The sequence below is a fragment of the Dermacentor silvarum genome, chromosome 8, assembly GCF_013339745.2.
Source record: "Dermacentor silvarum isolate Dsil-2018 chromosome 8, BIME_Dsil_1.4, whole genome shotgun sequence".
In the NCBI taxonomy this organism is placed as follows: domain Eukaryota; kingdom Metazoa; phylum Arthropoda; class Arachnida; order Ixodida; family Ixodidae; genus Dermacentor; species Dermacentor silvarum.
In genome coordinates, this window is record NC_051161.1 from 54,656,380 (window position 1) to 54,671,934 (window position 15,555).

At 47.4% G+C, this 15,555-nt stretch overlaps 1 protein-coding gene across 1 annotated transcript in view; it reads left to right on the forward strand.

Annotated features, from left to right (window-relative positions):
- Positions 1 to 260: 260 nt before the first annotated feature.
- LOC119461268 (trichohyalin-like) overlaps positions 261 to 15,555 on the forward strand; it is a 127,593-nt gene continuing 112,298 nt past the window's right edge. Inside the window, 1 exon segment of the mRNA XM_049672162.1 lies at positions 261 to 1,547. Coding sequence (XP_049528119.1) covers positions 798 to 1,547 — 750 coding nt within the window. The 5' untranslated portion in view covers positions 261 to 797.

The window sequence follows — 15,555 nt, forward strand, 5'->3', positions numbered from 1 at the left end:
TCCTCGCACCCAAAAGGGAGTGGTGAATAAGCCGACGATGGGCGCGAAGCAACACAGAGAGAACGAGGGATCCATCTAGCGTGTATCGCCATATAGCGGCCAAATCACGTGACCGCCACCGCGCGCGCCGCGGCGGACGGGCTTCCCGTTCGCGCGGCCCCTTCCATCCATTTGTTTGACGCAAGTGGCTCCATCGTGGGGCGGACGCCGAAAACACGAGCGCCGTCGAGCGAGGGAGGGAGAGGAGCCGTCCGCTGGCGCGCTTGCTGCTCGGTGAAGCCTCGGCGGGGCGGTCCGTTTTGCTGCCGCGACAGGACGACCGCTCGCGGGAGCCGCATTTTCTCATCCCGGCGTTCATCCCGCCCCAAGGGAGGGCGGCCATCATCACCGAAAAGAAGAAGGTCCGAGGTGCGTGCAGTGCGCGAACGACGCTTCGTGCCCGAACCCGCAGCTCGGGGGTGCCCACCCCGCGACCCATAGTGGATACACGGAGACCCGAGTGCCAGCCCGGCGGCGGCGGAGTGCGGAAGAGCAGCGCGGCCATCGGCCGGATCGAAGCGCCGCGTGCGTGAGTGGCGCGATGCCGGTGGCGGCGGCTGCTGCTGCGGCGGTGGCGGCCTCGGTCTCTTCGGCCACGACGACGAGCTGAGTGAGGCGCGGATGCGGACCGTGCATTTCGGAGCCGGAGGGGGCCTTCCCGAGGCCGGCAGCTAGCTGAGCGAGGCGGTGCAGCAGCGCAAGAAGCAAGCAGCAGCAGCGGGAGAATACAAACGCGCGAGCGATCGCAACGTAGAACCATGTCCTCCCGCGACATGTACGGCGGCTCGCAGAGGTCGCCCCGGGCGGCCCAGAGCTCGCGCGACGTGATGCTGGGGCCGCCTAAGACGTCCTACGCGTCCATCTCGCAGCCGCCGTCTGCCAGGGGAAGTCCCATCGCGCGCAACCTCTCGTCACCGTCGCAGGGCCGCCGCATGCGGCCCACCGGACCGTACGGCGTGAGCCGCTCGAGCAACAGCAGCCCATTGACCATGGCCACGCACGACTACTACGGCGACGAGCCGGACCTGCGGGTGTCGCACCGCAGCCGGTCGGCCACGCGCACCGCGCCGCCGGCCATGCGCTCGTCGTACCCGGGCGTCAGCGTCGTCGACCAGGACTTCATGCCCATCAGGGACCGGTCCCTGGAGCGCGGCGCCGTGGACCTGGGCCGCCGCGGGGGCGGAGGAGGCTACCGCGAAGACATGTACCGCGAGACCACCATCGACGGCGACCCGTACCGGGACTACGGCGGCAGCAGTGGCCGCGGAGGCGGCGGCGGTGGGAGTTTCGTGGCCGAGCTGCAGAGCCGGCTTAACGAGCTCCAGAGTCAATACGGGAGCGTCAAGCGGGAACTGGACGCGACCACGCAGAAGCTCGGCTCCAGCATGCACAGCATCAAGACCTTCTGGAGCCCCGAGCTGAAGAAGGAGCGCGCCTTGCGCAAGGAGGAGGCCGCCAAGTACGCCCTCATCAACGACCAGTTGAAGATACTGCGATCGGAGAACCAGGTGAGTCCCGAAGCTGGGCTTCGCCCCGTTTGCCTGCTGTGCGGTGTGGGTGAGTGATGCGAGCGCGTATACTACTTGTGTGGGGCGGTCCGACTGGGTGTGTTGCTGGAAAGCCGTCATTTTTCGGCGAGACGCTTACGCGCGCTGGCACCTGATTGCGAACGAGAGAAGAGATTAAACCCAGGCAAATTCCCCAGTAGTCATAATATTCGTTTCGTTTTATAGCGTATCGAGGAAACGAAAATGGCAACGTTAACAGCGTTACAAACCGGCATTTCTCCTTGTTTCACCTCCAGAGAGACTCCTGATAGGCGAGCAAGAAAGGAGAGGTATTCGATTCTTAGCTCCGAAAGGCGCGAAATGTTATTGTGTTGTAGTATTCATAGCAACGAAAGGCCGTTTTCTGAGAGGAATAATAAAAAAAGACAAGCTCCTCGGCCCAGGTCTGTTTTAATGCGACATCGTTCGTTGTTCTCCGGCAAAATGAAAACCAGGAATGACGCAGCAGAGTACATAAAGAAGTGTCTTCAGCTTAATGATTGAAGAAAAAGAAGGACTTCTAATTATGAACATCGTGATATTTAAGCGAACCTTTTAAGAGTAAAATGCAATCCGAGAAGATGTTCTTACGGTAGCTAGTTTCTGAAGCAAAGGAAAGGGGGCGTTGCTGTGGGATGAGCGATTGCGAAACAGTCTCAGTTTCGACACGTTTGCAGTGGCCGTTCGATGTTCTATATGCGGCGTTTGCGTCACGCAACAAAGGATAGAACGCAACCGAGTACGCATCTAAAGATAACGTGGTCATTTACACCTTATCCTCGTCTCTCCTTTTGCTGCTATCGAAATTGAAATTGAAAAATCATTTAGTCCATATAAACAAGTTTAGGATCAAGAACGCTGCTGTGTGAAATACTCAACAGCAGGCAGCCTTGTTAGTAACATAAGTTCGCGCTATCTTTGTCACTTATATTTTCGCTTGCCGCGAAAAGAAGGTTCATTCCGACTGATAAAAGAATGAACATTTCCTCACTTGTTTACGGTCATCGTTATGTGCACATACGCGACTTGTGAACGCATGTCGATATCACCGACCACTTAGCGAAAGTGTCTTTACTTCACCGAGAGCCAGTAACAGTGTGCTTGGTTTTAGTTGAAGCGATCATACCATGGTACGTGTACTTAGCACGTCGTGTCTACATACACGACGCGTTTGCATAATAAAAGCGCTCTGTAAATCTAGCTCCGACATCCTGTCTGCTCGAGAAACTTGAGGAGTCAGGAAGAAAGAAAGAGAACGTATGGCCCGTGTCCTGTACTTCAATTGCCGTGGAAAGGCCGTGTCACTTACTAGTGCACAGCAACGCGTGGCATCGTGCAGCCAGACCACCCTACTAAACGCACCGAGATCACGAGGCTCACTACGGACGAATATTTGCAAATTTTCGGTTTTTGAATTCCTGCATCGTGCAAATTACAGTGGCGCTTGCCTTCACGATACTCTTACCATAGCATCGCCTTATAGTCATAAGGGAGGTACAGCGGACTTCTAACACAAGACAGTCCGCGCTTACTTCTGGATTGCGCGGCTGCCCACATATCTGCGAAACAGAATACGTGGTAGTAATCCTATGCTTCGTGTAAAATGTGACGGGCCAGTAAGCACAAACGATATGTCGATAATCGGTGACGGGTTATGGTAAGGCGTTCGGCTTTATCTACTCCGTTGGATCCCATACCTGAAAAGCGGCGCAAGAGACATCGATAAGCTAGCAGACGACAGTTGTCAGTCACTAAACGATTTGTGAGCCAATGCTCGTGTCGCCTGCTAACTCGTTCGTGTCCATTGCGCTGTATTCAAACAAGGCACGGGTTGTGCTTCAAGACAAACTTTAAACGTCTTACACTTCAAGGTGAGGTCAAGGCACAATCTCCGTAGGTGTCACTTCGAATCTCTCTTTCTTCAAAAACGCGCTTTATCTCCCACATTCTCTAACAAACATCAATAAAATGGCTCGACAACTGGTTTGGGCAGTCGTTTAACTTGTTGAAGGTCATCTTAAGCCAATAAAGAAAAAAAAAAGTCATGAACCTGCCTAAGATATGATATATATGTGCTATATTTAGCCACGTCTACAAGATACCCAAGGCACACATCTCGAAGCCATCTCGAGATCAATACACCAGTCCTTTGAAGCAGGATAGAACAAGGCGTTGTGCCTTTAGCCCTTTGGTCTGGCGGGAAAATCCCCTGAGTCACACCTCGGCGTTTGGAGGACATGTACATTGTGTACTTCGTTCTTGTGAATGGTATCGTGGTGTTGTTACCCCTTTCCTCCTTACTCTTTGAAGAAACGTGCTAGTGTTGTCGTTCCACCTAATGTTCCTATGAAGAAACGTAAATGGGCGGATGTTAAGTTTCATGCCCTAATTACTAATTAGGGCATGAAACTTAGCGAAATCCATGACTTAGGGAAGTTAAAGGTGTTCCTTTCTTGAACCATAACAAAAGAAAAACAAATATTCGCCAGGGCAGACAATGCGAAAGAACATATTATTAGCAAGGATTTCTTTTTTAGTGGTAGTATAAAACAAAACACACAAAAAAAAACGGGCTGCGGCCGGGCCCCGTGTTGAGCTCACATCCCTTTTCCATGGGTTCAAATATCCATTGGGAGTCACAATATTTGACTAACTTCTTGGTTAGGTCTAACAAGATTAATAACTAATTTGGTGTAAGGGACATCATTTTACGTCTGTATAAAAGGGGGCAAGGTATATCCTTCGCATCGTGTACGTCTTCTGAGCTGCCTCTATGATGACTGCACGCATCTTAAGGGCATCGAACGTAGCTGGTTGATCGAAAACCAACTGCAAATGCGAAATCACAAGCTTTGTTTCATTCAGAAAGCGTTTGTTCTGTCCAAGAATGCCCCATCGCAAGGCGGGACTTTTACGATGGTTCGTCCAAATAAATATGGATAGATGCTATCAACCAGAGGCGTGTTCGAGTCATCTCGGGGTCCTTTTATTTGCATTTTTCCATTGGGCTGAGAAAGATCGTTTTTTTTTTAGAAAAAAAGTGTAAAATTGAATGCGATGACTGTACTCACGTTAAAGTGGAGGGCACAAATACCACATTGCCTGGAAGTAAGACGACTACGATTTCTCTATCTGCTGCTGCGAAGAAAAGAAGGCCTCACGCTCACAGAAAAGATAGTAGTGAATACGGAATCATGGCATAGGCGCGTATAAGCGCGTTCACTGGCGTGGCACATTCAAGCTCCTATAATCTCAATGCTGTGTATGCAATCTTTAAAGTTGAATCATCAACGTCACAAAGCAGCCGTGCATCGAAGACAAACACTCGAACAATGCAATGCAAATGCACCAATTTTAGGGAGAACGCGAACATTTCGCTTAGGGAGACGCTCTGCACCGGAAGGCATAGAGTTTCCTACTTAAAAAAAAAAAAAACCCTAGGGGAATCATTGGCGCTGCGATTGTTTCACTACCATGGCAATGAATGGTGTAATACTCGTGTTGGTGGTCTAAACAGTCTAATATTCGTGTTAGTGACTTCACATGTTTTTGTGACGTTACCGCATTGCCCCATATCTGCCTTTGTTGGCCTTAACTTCCAGACGCTTTCAGATTTATAAGCGAAGAAAGCAATTAGCCACTGCGCACATGGCGTTATCATTGCGAATTGTTACAATTATAACGCAATGTTCTGTTCAATGTAATCAATTTGCAATAGCACAAAGCCGTTGGCTCATCTGGCCCTCGCGCCATTGAAATAAATAAATAAATCAACCAATCAATCAATCAGTTAATAAATAAATGAAATACTAAATAAATAAATAAATAAATAAATAAATAAATAAATAAATAAATAAATAAATAAATAAATAAATAAATAAATCCCAAATCCGTTCGAAGGAAGAAAGTTTAGGTAAAACCATGTGGCATGTAACAGCCATATTTCCCATGGTGGGTGAATGGCCACGTTTGAAGCTCCTCCAGACACTAGCGCCACAATACCGTCTAGTATGTTTTTTCCCGGGAAACTCTCGGTCGGAAGGTCACGTCGTCAGTTCAACGGCTGACACTCGTCCCTCCAAAGTTAGGGTTGCTCGACGCGAAAGATACGGGCTGGAACAGCTGGCGAGTGTTGCGGCTCTGCCGGGGGTCACTAATCGCAGAGGAAACACGAAACAAGGGTTCGCTTCAGAAACAAGAGAGATATGGGCCTGCTGCTTGCCGCACGCTCGCTTACAATAGGCGTCTACTGAACGGGAGCACGATGTCGCACGGTCAACTTCTAGCTAGGACAACAGGACGCGTGTGCTTGGGCCGATTGTAGTGAATGACGCGTTCGGAAAATTTGCGACGCGATCGGGAATAAAATGGAAAACGATGAAACGACAGTGCGTGCCCCGTGCTTTAAACGCCTGTACTACACTGACGGCCTGACAGATTTTATTTTTCATCCTGAGGGGGAAATACTGGACCATAAATAAACAATCATGTTTGTCGGTTGTTACTCTATTGCTTGAGGCTGCATATAGATATGAAGAGACAGAGAAAAAAAAAACGTATAGGAAAGACAGGAAGGTTACCCAGTGTAAGTACCGGCTGGCCACTCTGTGCTGGGGAAAGGGTTAAGAGAATAAAAGGTGACGAAGAAAAAATAAAGTGAGACACATTCACGCGCTACAACTTTACAAGTCGTTTGCACAATTCACAAGCTTTTAAAAGCTTGAGCAGAGCTCTTAAGGCCGTGAATGCTCAAATTCGTCTAGACCTGTGTCCAAGAACTTTTTCCTGTGTCACGGGGCGATCGTGCAATTTTTTGAGTGCGGTCGCGAGCACTTTTCTTGCCACATTGTAACGGGCACAGTCACCTAAGAGATGCTTGATCGTCTCCTCGCATCTACAGTTGTCGCAAGCAGGGCTGTCGGCAATTCCAACGCGGAAGGAATAGGCGTTCGTGAATGTCACGCTGAGCCACAGGCAGCACAGAAGTGTTGCTTCCGCTCGTGGTAACCCTGGGGAAGGCGGAGATGCAGACCTGGATCCAATCTGTGGAGAACGTGTGTTGGTGAAGTCGCCGGTGTTCCACAGAGTCTGCGTAGGCTCGCGTGCGAGGGAGCGAAGCTTTGTGGCTGCATCTGTTCTCGACGGTGGTATTGATATAATATGGGCACCATCGTGGGCCGATCGGGCAGCGTCACCCGCACTGTGATTACCCGAAATTCCGCAGTGACCGGGTATCCACTGGTAGATGATGTTGTGCCCCTTGTCGGTTGCGTGATGGTGAAGTAGTCAGATGTCTGCGACTAATTGTACGTTAGGTCCGTGGTTGAAAGGTGTGCATTGGTTGAAAGGAGACAACAGGCAATGAAGAGCTAGCTGCCTTCGAGTCACAAAAGATGGACCATGACTGTGATGATTTGGGACCAAAAAACACCAGAGCAGTACGGATAGCTGCGAGTTCTACAGCCGTCGATGATGTAATGTGAGGCGTTCTGAATTCATGCATGAGAAGCACGGAGAACGCGTCCACGTTTACACGGACAGTTCTGTCTCCGCCAAAAGTTCAGCTGGAGCGCTGGTAATTCCCGCAAGATCTATCGCCATCCAATATAGATATAAAGGTTGCGGCAATGATAAAGGAAGACTGATAAATGAAATGGTACAAGTAGGGAGGTTTAACCAGAAAATAAGTTACTATGGGCACGATCGATCGATCGATCGATCAATCAACCAACCAACCAACCAACCAACCAACCAACCAACCAACCAACCAATCAACCAATCAATCAATCAATCAATCAATCAATCAATCAATCAATCAATCAATCAATGTTTTACAAGATTGCGAGAAAGTAGCGTTGGAGAACGAAACGCATTGTTGTGGACAACTCTGAAGATACCTTTCGCCAACTTTTTAATGAATCGGAGTGTCAAACCTCAGTCAATCGTGCATGGAAGGCACTCGCTTTTTATTACTGCCTTTGTGTCGTAGTCATATATTTATCATCCCCTCCACAAATAAACTGCCTGGTGTTCGACAATTCCGACTTTCGGTTATGCGAATGAACGTAAGTTCACCCTCTGGCGTGGTCTTGGTTGCTTCAATGCAGACTATCTCAACCGACATTCTTAAAATCTTTGCACCAACCATCGCCGGGGGAAAGAAATGATTTACGTCGCATGCTTAGAAGGAAAATGTCGTAAAACACGGAAACTGACAGCACGAGACACGCCCTCGTTCCCCCCCCCCCCCCCTTCCCCCCCCGTCCCAAATCTTTATTGCACTATGTCGGGAAATGTCATCTGATTCATACGACGGACTTGGAACAACTCGTAAAACACTGAGCGCGCACAGTAAGAAATGCTCTCGTTTATGTCTGGTGCATTCGCAGAACCTCCCTAGACGCATTCTTTTTCGTTACCATTATGCAGCCGTTTGCGTTGCGGAACTATATATAAACAAATCTGCCTCGGGCTGCTCCAAACGTGTTTACGAAACTACTGCTGCAGCTTTCGAGGGCTCTCTCACAACAGTTGCTTGTTTGTGGTGTGCTCACAGCGAACCATAACAGATGTGCTCGCAATATGCGGCGATGCGAAGCGATCTCAGCTTGGAGGGGTCCGCAAACTATTCCAAGGCGGAAGGAAACGCCGCCGTGCTCGTCAGTCAACACGGAAGCAGTGAAATAATACAGCCACTGCGTAGGGTTTTGAATGCTCCTGCATATACCATTGGCGTCCAACATAACGAGACCATAAAAGTCACAAAGGACAATGATGGGCCACCAAGTGTATATTGAAATGTTAGGATTATCGTGCTGGGGCATATCAACTAGTCTTGCTGAAACTTGTTGAAATCCCGTTTGGAGAGACAAAGAGAGAAAATAAAGGGAAAGGCAGAGAGGTTAACAAGATTGGAATATTTAGTTCGCTGCCCTGCTCTGGGGGAGGGGAAAATTAAAGGGCTAAAATGCAAAGGAAGACAGGAGAGAGAGAGAGAGAGGAGTAGAGAGTGTAGCACCGTCAAGATCAGTACATCACAGCTTTCACTTCCGGAGTGCATGCATGTGACCACCTTTATTGTCGTCTTCCTTGTAAGAGTGCTATACTATGTGCTTGCCTTTTCGTATTCACATACATCTAACAGCTGGCCATCGACTTACTTTGCTATGCGTGCCTTCTCTGGTGGGTTTAGCTTGGTGTCACAGTACGCAACCGATATTAGACGGCTACTATGAGTAGTTTTGTACGTGTCCCAGGAGAAACGCTTGTATGCTATATGCTACCGTGCCGCGCGACGCAGCGGAAATGAAAGCGCATCTTTTGGGAGCGTCCATAAAGCGGTAAGGTATCAGCGCGAGTATTTTGTGAGCAGCCCTGCGTTCTTAACGTGGTTGCCAGTGGGCCACCGAGACCTGGAAACAAAACACTTCTACGGTATGAACAGTTTATAATTGTCTGGTTACGTAAACTTACTAATTTGCCTGTCGAGAATCGAATAATTGTAGGGCCTACATGCCGACGCAGCGGTAGCGATTCAGTGCTTTCACTTACATCGCCGCGAAGCTCGCGCAACAGATCAGCACCGCCTCAGGTCTATGCCCTCTAAGCCATGACGTCATGCCAGAATTTGCCGAGAGAAGTAGGCTTGCCTACAAAAAATTACTAGAGGGAGCTCGGGCGATGCAATCGATGGAATGATGAGAAGAAGAGATGAACTTGTCTATTCTTCGTGCTTGTATTTTCAGACATTCTTGTTGCGTTGTTTATTACGCTTCATCTTTGTAAAAAAAAATCCCAAGCAATCGTAGTTTTCTAAGCGCAGCAAAGCAATCAGCCTCTGTGCGTGTGCACAATCATTCCGAATCGCTGCATTTATAGCGCGATATTTCGTCGAAAATGATCAAGTTGCAAAGTCACAAAGACGTTTGATGACACAAGGACTGTTTTATCGTAAGCATGCATTACTAATAGTTCCCATGCTGACTGGACCCTAATACTTGCAGCTCCAGCGTTCGCTTTAGCAATGTTTATAGGAAACTGCCAAAAGGAGGAGGGTTTGCATTCCAGAACGGGACGCGCACTACGCCAATCGTCATATCACAGCTTTCTCTTTTTCACGACGTTCACCGAGCCCGTCACGGCCTTCCTCGCTGACGTCACAGCGATAGCGTGGCGGGCCTTCTGTCATCTTAGCAGGGTGTTGAACGGACTCCCGCTGAACGAACTTAAAGCCGCCGCTTCTCGCGAACAGAACTCTGAGATATACGCGCTGACGGAGGGGAGAGGAGGCTAAAAAGAAAAAAAGAAGGAAGGAAGGAATGCGATAAACAGGCCGGGTGTGTTCTTGACCTTCGTTGACAAACGACGTGCATATGACAGCGACCCGCTCTGGGGCGTCGTCCCCTTTCGCCCGCACGCTTCCTCCTTCCCCCCCACATCTCTCGTGGCACACTTATCGCTGGCTGGCGAACGCAGTCCCCGAGCCTGACGAGATGGGTTGCCCTGCCAGCGGCCCTGCTCGCGCTGCCTTCAAGCAGCGAGCTGCGCGGGGAGGGCGAGGAGGAAAGACCTCGGCTTCAGATCGGAGGCACCGAGCTCCCATCCAGCCTGGGCTCTGCATCGCCCGCGCGTCTCGTCGAAATGGACCGTCGCCAGCTTCCGTTTAGGAAGGGGCGTTCAAGCCGCGCGGGCTTATAGACGTTGATTAACGAACGGCCGTGTTATACCGCTTTTCTTGTTTCACGAGTGCGTTAGCGCTTAGACAACTTTTAATTTCGCCCGATAAGGACGGCGTGGTATTGGATACGCTGCGTACCTTGTCTGGGTTGGCGTGGGCCAGTCGGTCGGTCAGGTTCTTGAGGAGTAGTCTGAGCAGGCTGTCGCTCATTAAGAAGGAAAGTTACGCGCCCAAGGATGGGGATTTGAACCAGGGTCTCCCACCTTTTGACCTACCACTTTTCTTCGCTCGTGCCAGCGGGCACTTTGCGACGATTAGAACTCTCATTGACGCTTAGAAACACACGAACGCGTCTAAACGCACATTATGATTAATCCTCACCATTTGCACCCTTCGCATGCACAGGCAGGTAGGGCGTTGAGACGATGGAGGCGCTCATTTGCGCTGATAAAGTGATGAACATGGAAGGAAGGAAGGAAGCAAGAGAAAGGCAGAAGGCAGGGAGGTTAACCAGAATAATGTTCGGTTGGCTACCCTACACTGGGGGAATGTGGAAAAGTTTACCGGGAGTATAGGACCAAAGATTGCTTCATTTAGACCGATTTCCACACTACATTGAATCTACAATTATATATATATATATATATATATATATATATATATATAAAGGCGAGAGACTGGCCTAGATGGGCTACCCTGATTAGCTTTGGATCTGCGCGGCTGTGTGTTATGCGAGCGTGGTGTGTTCTGTGTGCTTCATTTTGTACGTCATCACATTCATCTGACGCAGACTATTGTTTGACAACTTGCAAAGTAGATGCTTTCCACGTGCACTGTGTTCATCAGACAGTGGTGCCCGTAAGACCGCGGATAATCTGAAATGAGGACTAGTGCATTCAATTCGCATGTACGCGCCACAACTTAGCGGAAATAGCTTGAACATTTTTTTCCACTAGCTGCAAAGACTGCCAGTCTGTTTTGAGATGTTCTTCAGAGATCGATCTCAAAGAAAAGATTCGACTGTTAATCATCATACTATGATGCACCTCTGCTAATTAACTATCCATGATGATTGTACCGTTCGTACATCGTACCCATCAGCTTGTGGAAAAGCCGTATGAACTCTTGAAGAGACGCATCAAGAGTGCATATCACTAGCAATGGCAGTTACACCATTGAGAAAATGTTTAAAGAGAAGAAAGGCGGAAAGGTTGGCCGGAGGTATGCATCAAAAGAAACCATTTCCCTCACTAGTATGCACACTGTGTTTGATGGTGCGCTTAGTTTGCGAGTAATTGTGTTCGTGCCATTGTGGTTGTCATTAGTTTGCCTATCTAGTAAAGTTTCTCGCAATGTCATTTATCTATTGCGATAAATACCAAGAAAGAAAGGAAGTAAGGAAGAAAGAAAGACAAAGGTTGTAAAAACAGTTCGCTGGAGATTCAGTTTTCATATCAGAAGCTCCCACGCTCGATATCGGATGCCGTGCCTTCTTGTTTCAAACTTTCAATTTTCGAATTATTCATCGTTGAATTATTCATCGATGATCAGACCTTGTTGGGGATGGGACACGGCTGTACAGTTCTCAACAGTTGTTAACAGTCGGTCAACAGTTATTCGTAAATGTGCTTCTCGATTGTTTCAACGGCTGAAATGATTATTTCTTGTTGCAGATATCTAAATCGGAGACAGGAATGGAAACTGCTGGAAATGCTTTGACGTGGAGTGCAACGCTATCAGCTATCGATATAAAAGCGTTCGATTAGATTGAAAGGCTGTATCACTTGCTCATTTGCTGAGGGGTTTTCTTGGAGGTTTAAAATAAAAATATATTCGAACAAAAGAAGCCACGCTTACGCTTGATATATTGCGGACGTCGTGTACAGTTACGGTATGACTATAGCATCCGGATCTAGAGTTCCTTCAGTAGGATTTTGGACACAAAGCTATGCGCTTTGTGCGAATACGATGCAACGAAACTGGCCCGATTCCGATGACCGTAGGTGTCGTCGATTTGACTGCATGCAGTTCCTGCACTATATTTCAGGAGACTTTTGTTTTCGTTTTGACAGTTCAGCGCGCGTCACGAGCCATTCGACTACGCGCAGGAACCAGTTTAGCAAGAGTTCACCTCGACTTGCTGTATTTAGGAAGGGAAGGGCGTCGGGCAAAATCTTGGTAGCAGACAAAATGGTGCAGCGATAGTTGATTTGTAGTGCGCGGACGTAAGTATATCTGGCCATTTACGTACGACAGTCACTTTAGCCGGCAAAAATAAACTGTGGTACGAGTTCGATGGCATGATGGCTGTCAGCACATGTTGGTATCGGGGCTCGTAACGCGCTCAACGGGCTTTCTGTTCGGACGCGTATTCTTACGAAAAAGAAAAAGAATTGCGTCCACCAGTCAACTATCATGTTGCCACCGCGTAGTACCACCATGATAACGATGATACATGTGCTGTGCATATGTATCATTATGTATGCATGTATGTATGTATATGTATCATATGATGATTGTGCATGTAATACATACATACATACATACATACATACATACATACATACATACATACATACATACATACATACATACTTACATACATCCAAACTACATACATACATACATACATACATACATACATAACATACATACATACATACATACATACATACATACATACATACATACATACTGTATATATATTTCTCGTTGAAACATCCTGGTCGGGCTTTGTTCTATAGACTATACTGCACCGCGAATGGCAACTTCAGTCAGTTCTTATGGTTGTCGTAGTGCACTGTTATTTGGGCTGCGATAATAAAGAACCGAATAAAGAATTTAATTCTAACGCTGCGAGAAAACGGGTTGAAGGCGAGCGGCAAGACGGCAAAGGATTCAAATCTTTTAAGTGTGTTCCATCCTTAAGTTCCTACAACCTTACTAAAAATTCGTTTACCGTGAATTCCAGGCCACCGTGGCTTATGCCCAAATGAAATGGCGGATTTATTAGCCTAAGCGGACCTGTGATCCCTGCTTTACCTGATTCGGCTTACGTCACTGCATCGAGGTACCTAAAATTTTGCTCACAAAGTGGTTTAAACAAATTATCGCTAGAAACATCTCCAGACTTTAAACATTTCAGTTCTTTGATGGAATAAACATTCACGTCCTTCTCGGCAAATGGAAGTTTCCTGCACCGGATTACGCTGTCGTATTCCACAATTGAATTTTTACTTACGTAAAGCTGGTCTGAGGACGTCCCCTCTATGCCATACTTGTAATGAAATAGAATCAATGAACCACTTCTTTTTATCATGCCGACAATATTGGAATCAGAGAAAGAGGTTACTCGAAGCTACACTTTGCAATATTGGAATAGGATTAAATATTCTGGTAATACTATCATTCGGGGCCTCGACACCATAGGCCTATAGACTATAGTCACAGGGATGTTTGTAGCGCTGTGTTTGATTTTTTGAATGAAACAACATTATTACCGGGCCATTTTTGTTGTAGGTGTGCTCTTTTCTATTCAGTATTCCTTTCACTTGAATTGATTCGGCAAATTCTTTATTATTATGGAGTTTATTATTTACTTCATTAATACATTCTTTATGATTTTGGTACACTTAGTATGACTGCTCATTCGCATACTTTTCTTGCTTTTTTCAGTCTGTCCCTTTTTATTTTGTTCTTTATTTTTCGCTTCTGCTGTTAAAATAAGAATTCCTCTTGAGCTGCCTTCGGCCGCCCGATTCTTGACCTATCGTCCTTAGAGGATATACGCGCCATAAATACCAATCATCATCATCATCATCATCATCATAATCTCGGTGGCTGTATTTCCGGTATGTCACCTCTGCTAGTCTTCACCTGTAAATAAGACCTGCCGTGGTGGCTTATCTGCTATGGCGTTGCGCTGCTAAACACGAGGTCGCGGAATCGAATCCCGGCCGCGGCGGCCGCATTTCGATGGGGGCGAGATGCAAAAGTGCCCGTGTCCCGTGCATTGGGGTCATGTTAAAGATCCCCTGATGGTCAAAATTAATCCGGAGTTCCCCACTACGGCGTGCCTCATAATCGAAACTTCTTACTCATTTGCGTAGATAAACTTTACCTCAAGATGCATGATGGGGAGATTTTCGGAAGCAGAAGAAACATAGCGAAACCGCCTTTAGTAGGACGAAGTCTGCGTTAAAAAGGTGCATGTTAAAGAACCAAAGGGGGACAAGACTAATCCATAGCCCCTAAAGACGACCTTGTTCAAATAAACCAGTCAATCAATCAATCAATCAATCAATCAATCAATCAATCAATCAATCAATCAATCAATCAATCACTCTCACATTATTTGTCCTTTCTTGCGCATTTGTTTCGTTTCATACTTTTTAGACAGCTGTGCTTATGATCGATAATTTTGGGTTAGCCTGCAAGCGTGCTTTTTACAGGTTTACGTCATTCAATAACCTACATTTTTCAATGCCCAGCTGTTGCTTCTGGGCGTTGAATTCAATAAGGCCTCCAGCTAACCAACAATTATTAATTAATTAATTGGTTGGAAGCAATTTCATGCCTTTTTTGTCGCGTGCGTGATGGCACCTGTCAACGTCCCCAATGTCTACTGTACTTTATGTCTGTAACGTATCACGTGACGCTAAAATACGGTGATATACTCTTCTGGCAATTTGCCTGTGTGCGTCCATCGCATTCGTGGGGTTTCTGTTTTAGTCCTGTTTTCCGACCCTCCGCAGTGGCTGATTCAGATAAGGCGTTGCGCTGCTGAGCACGAGATCGCGGAATCGAATCCCGGCCGCGGCGGCCGCATTTCGATGGGGGCGAAATGCAAAGACGCCCGTGTGCTTGCGTTGTAGTCCACGTTAAACAACCGCAGGTGGTCAAAATTAATCCGGAGCCCTCCACTACGGCGTGCCTCATAATCAGAACTGGTTTTGGCTCGTAAAACCCCAGAAAGAAGAACAAGAAGAAGTAGTCCTGTTTTCCAAGAACTGACCCATCTTTCTGGTGATGGCTTCAGTGGTGATAGCGCAGTCTCTTCTTGGTACCTACGTAGGGCCGTGCGTTATGCGTTAAATTTTTCAATTGATTTATTTTGGTGCTACTGAGTATAGGATGGCTGAGCGTACGTGATCTAGTTTCTGATTTACTATTCAAACAACAACAACACTGGCGTCAGTGAAAATCTAACAGTTTGGCTGACAGAAGACGACTCCTGCGCAAGTAACACCGACAAGGACCACATCAGCAACAACCTACTTAAATTTAAAAGGA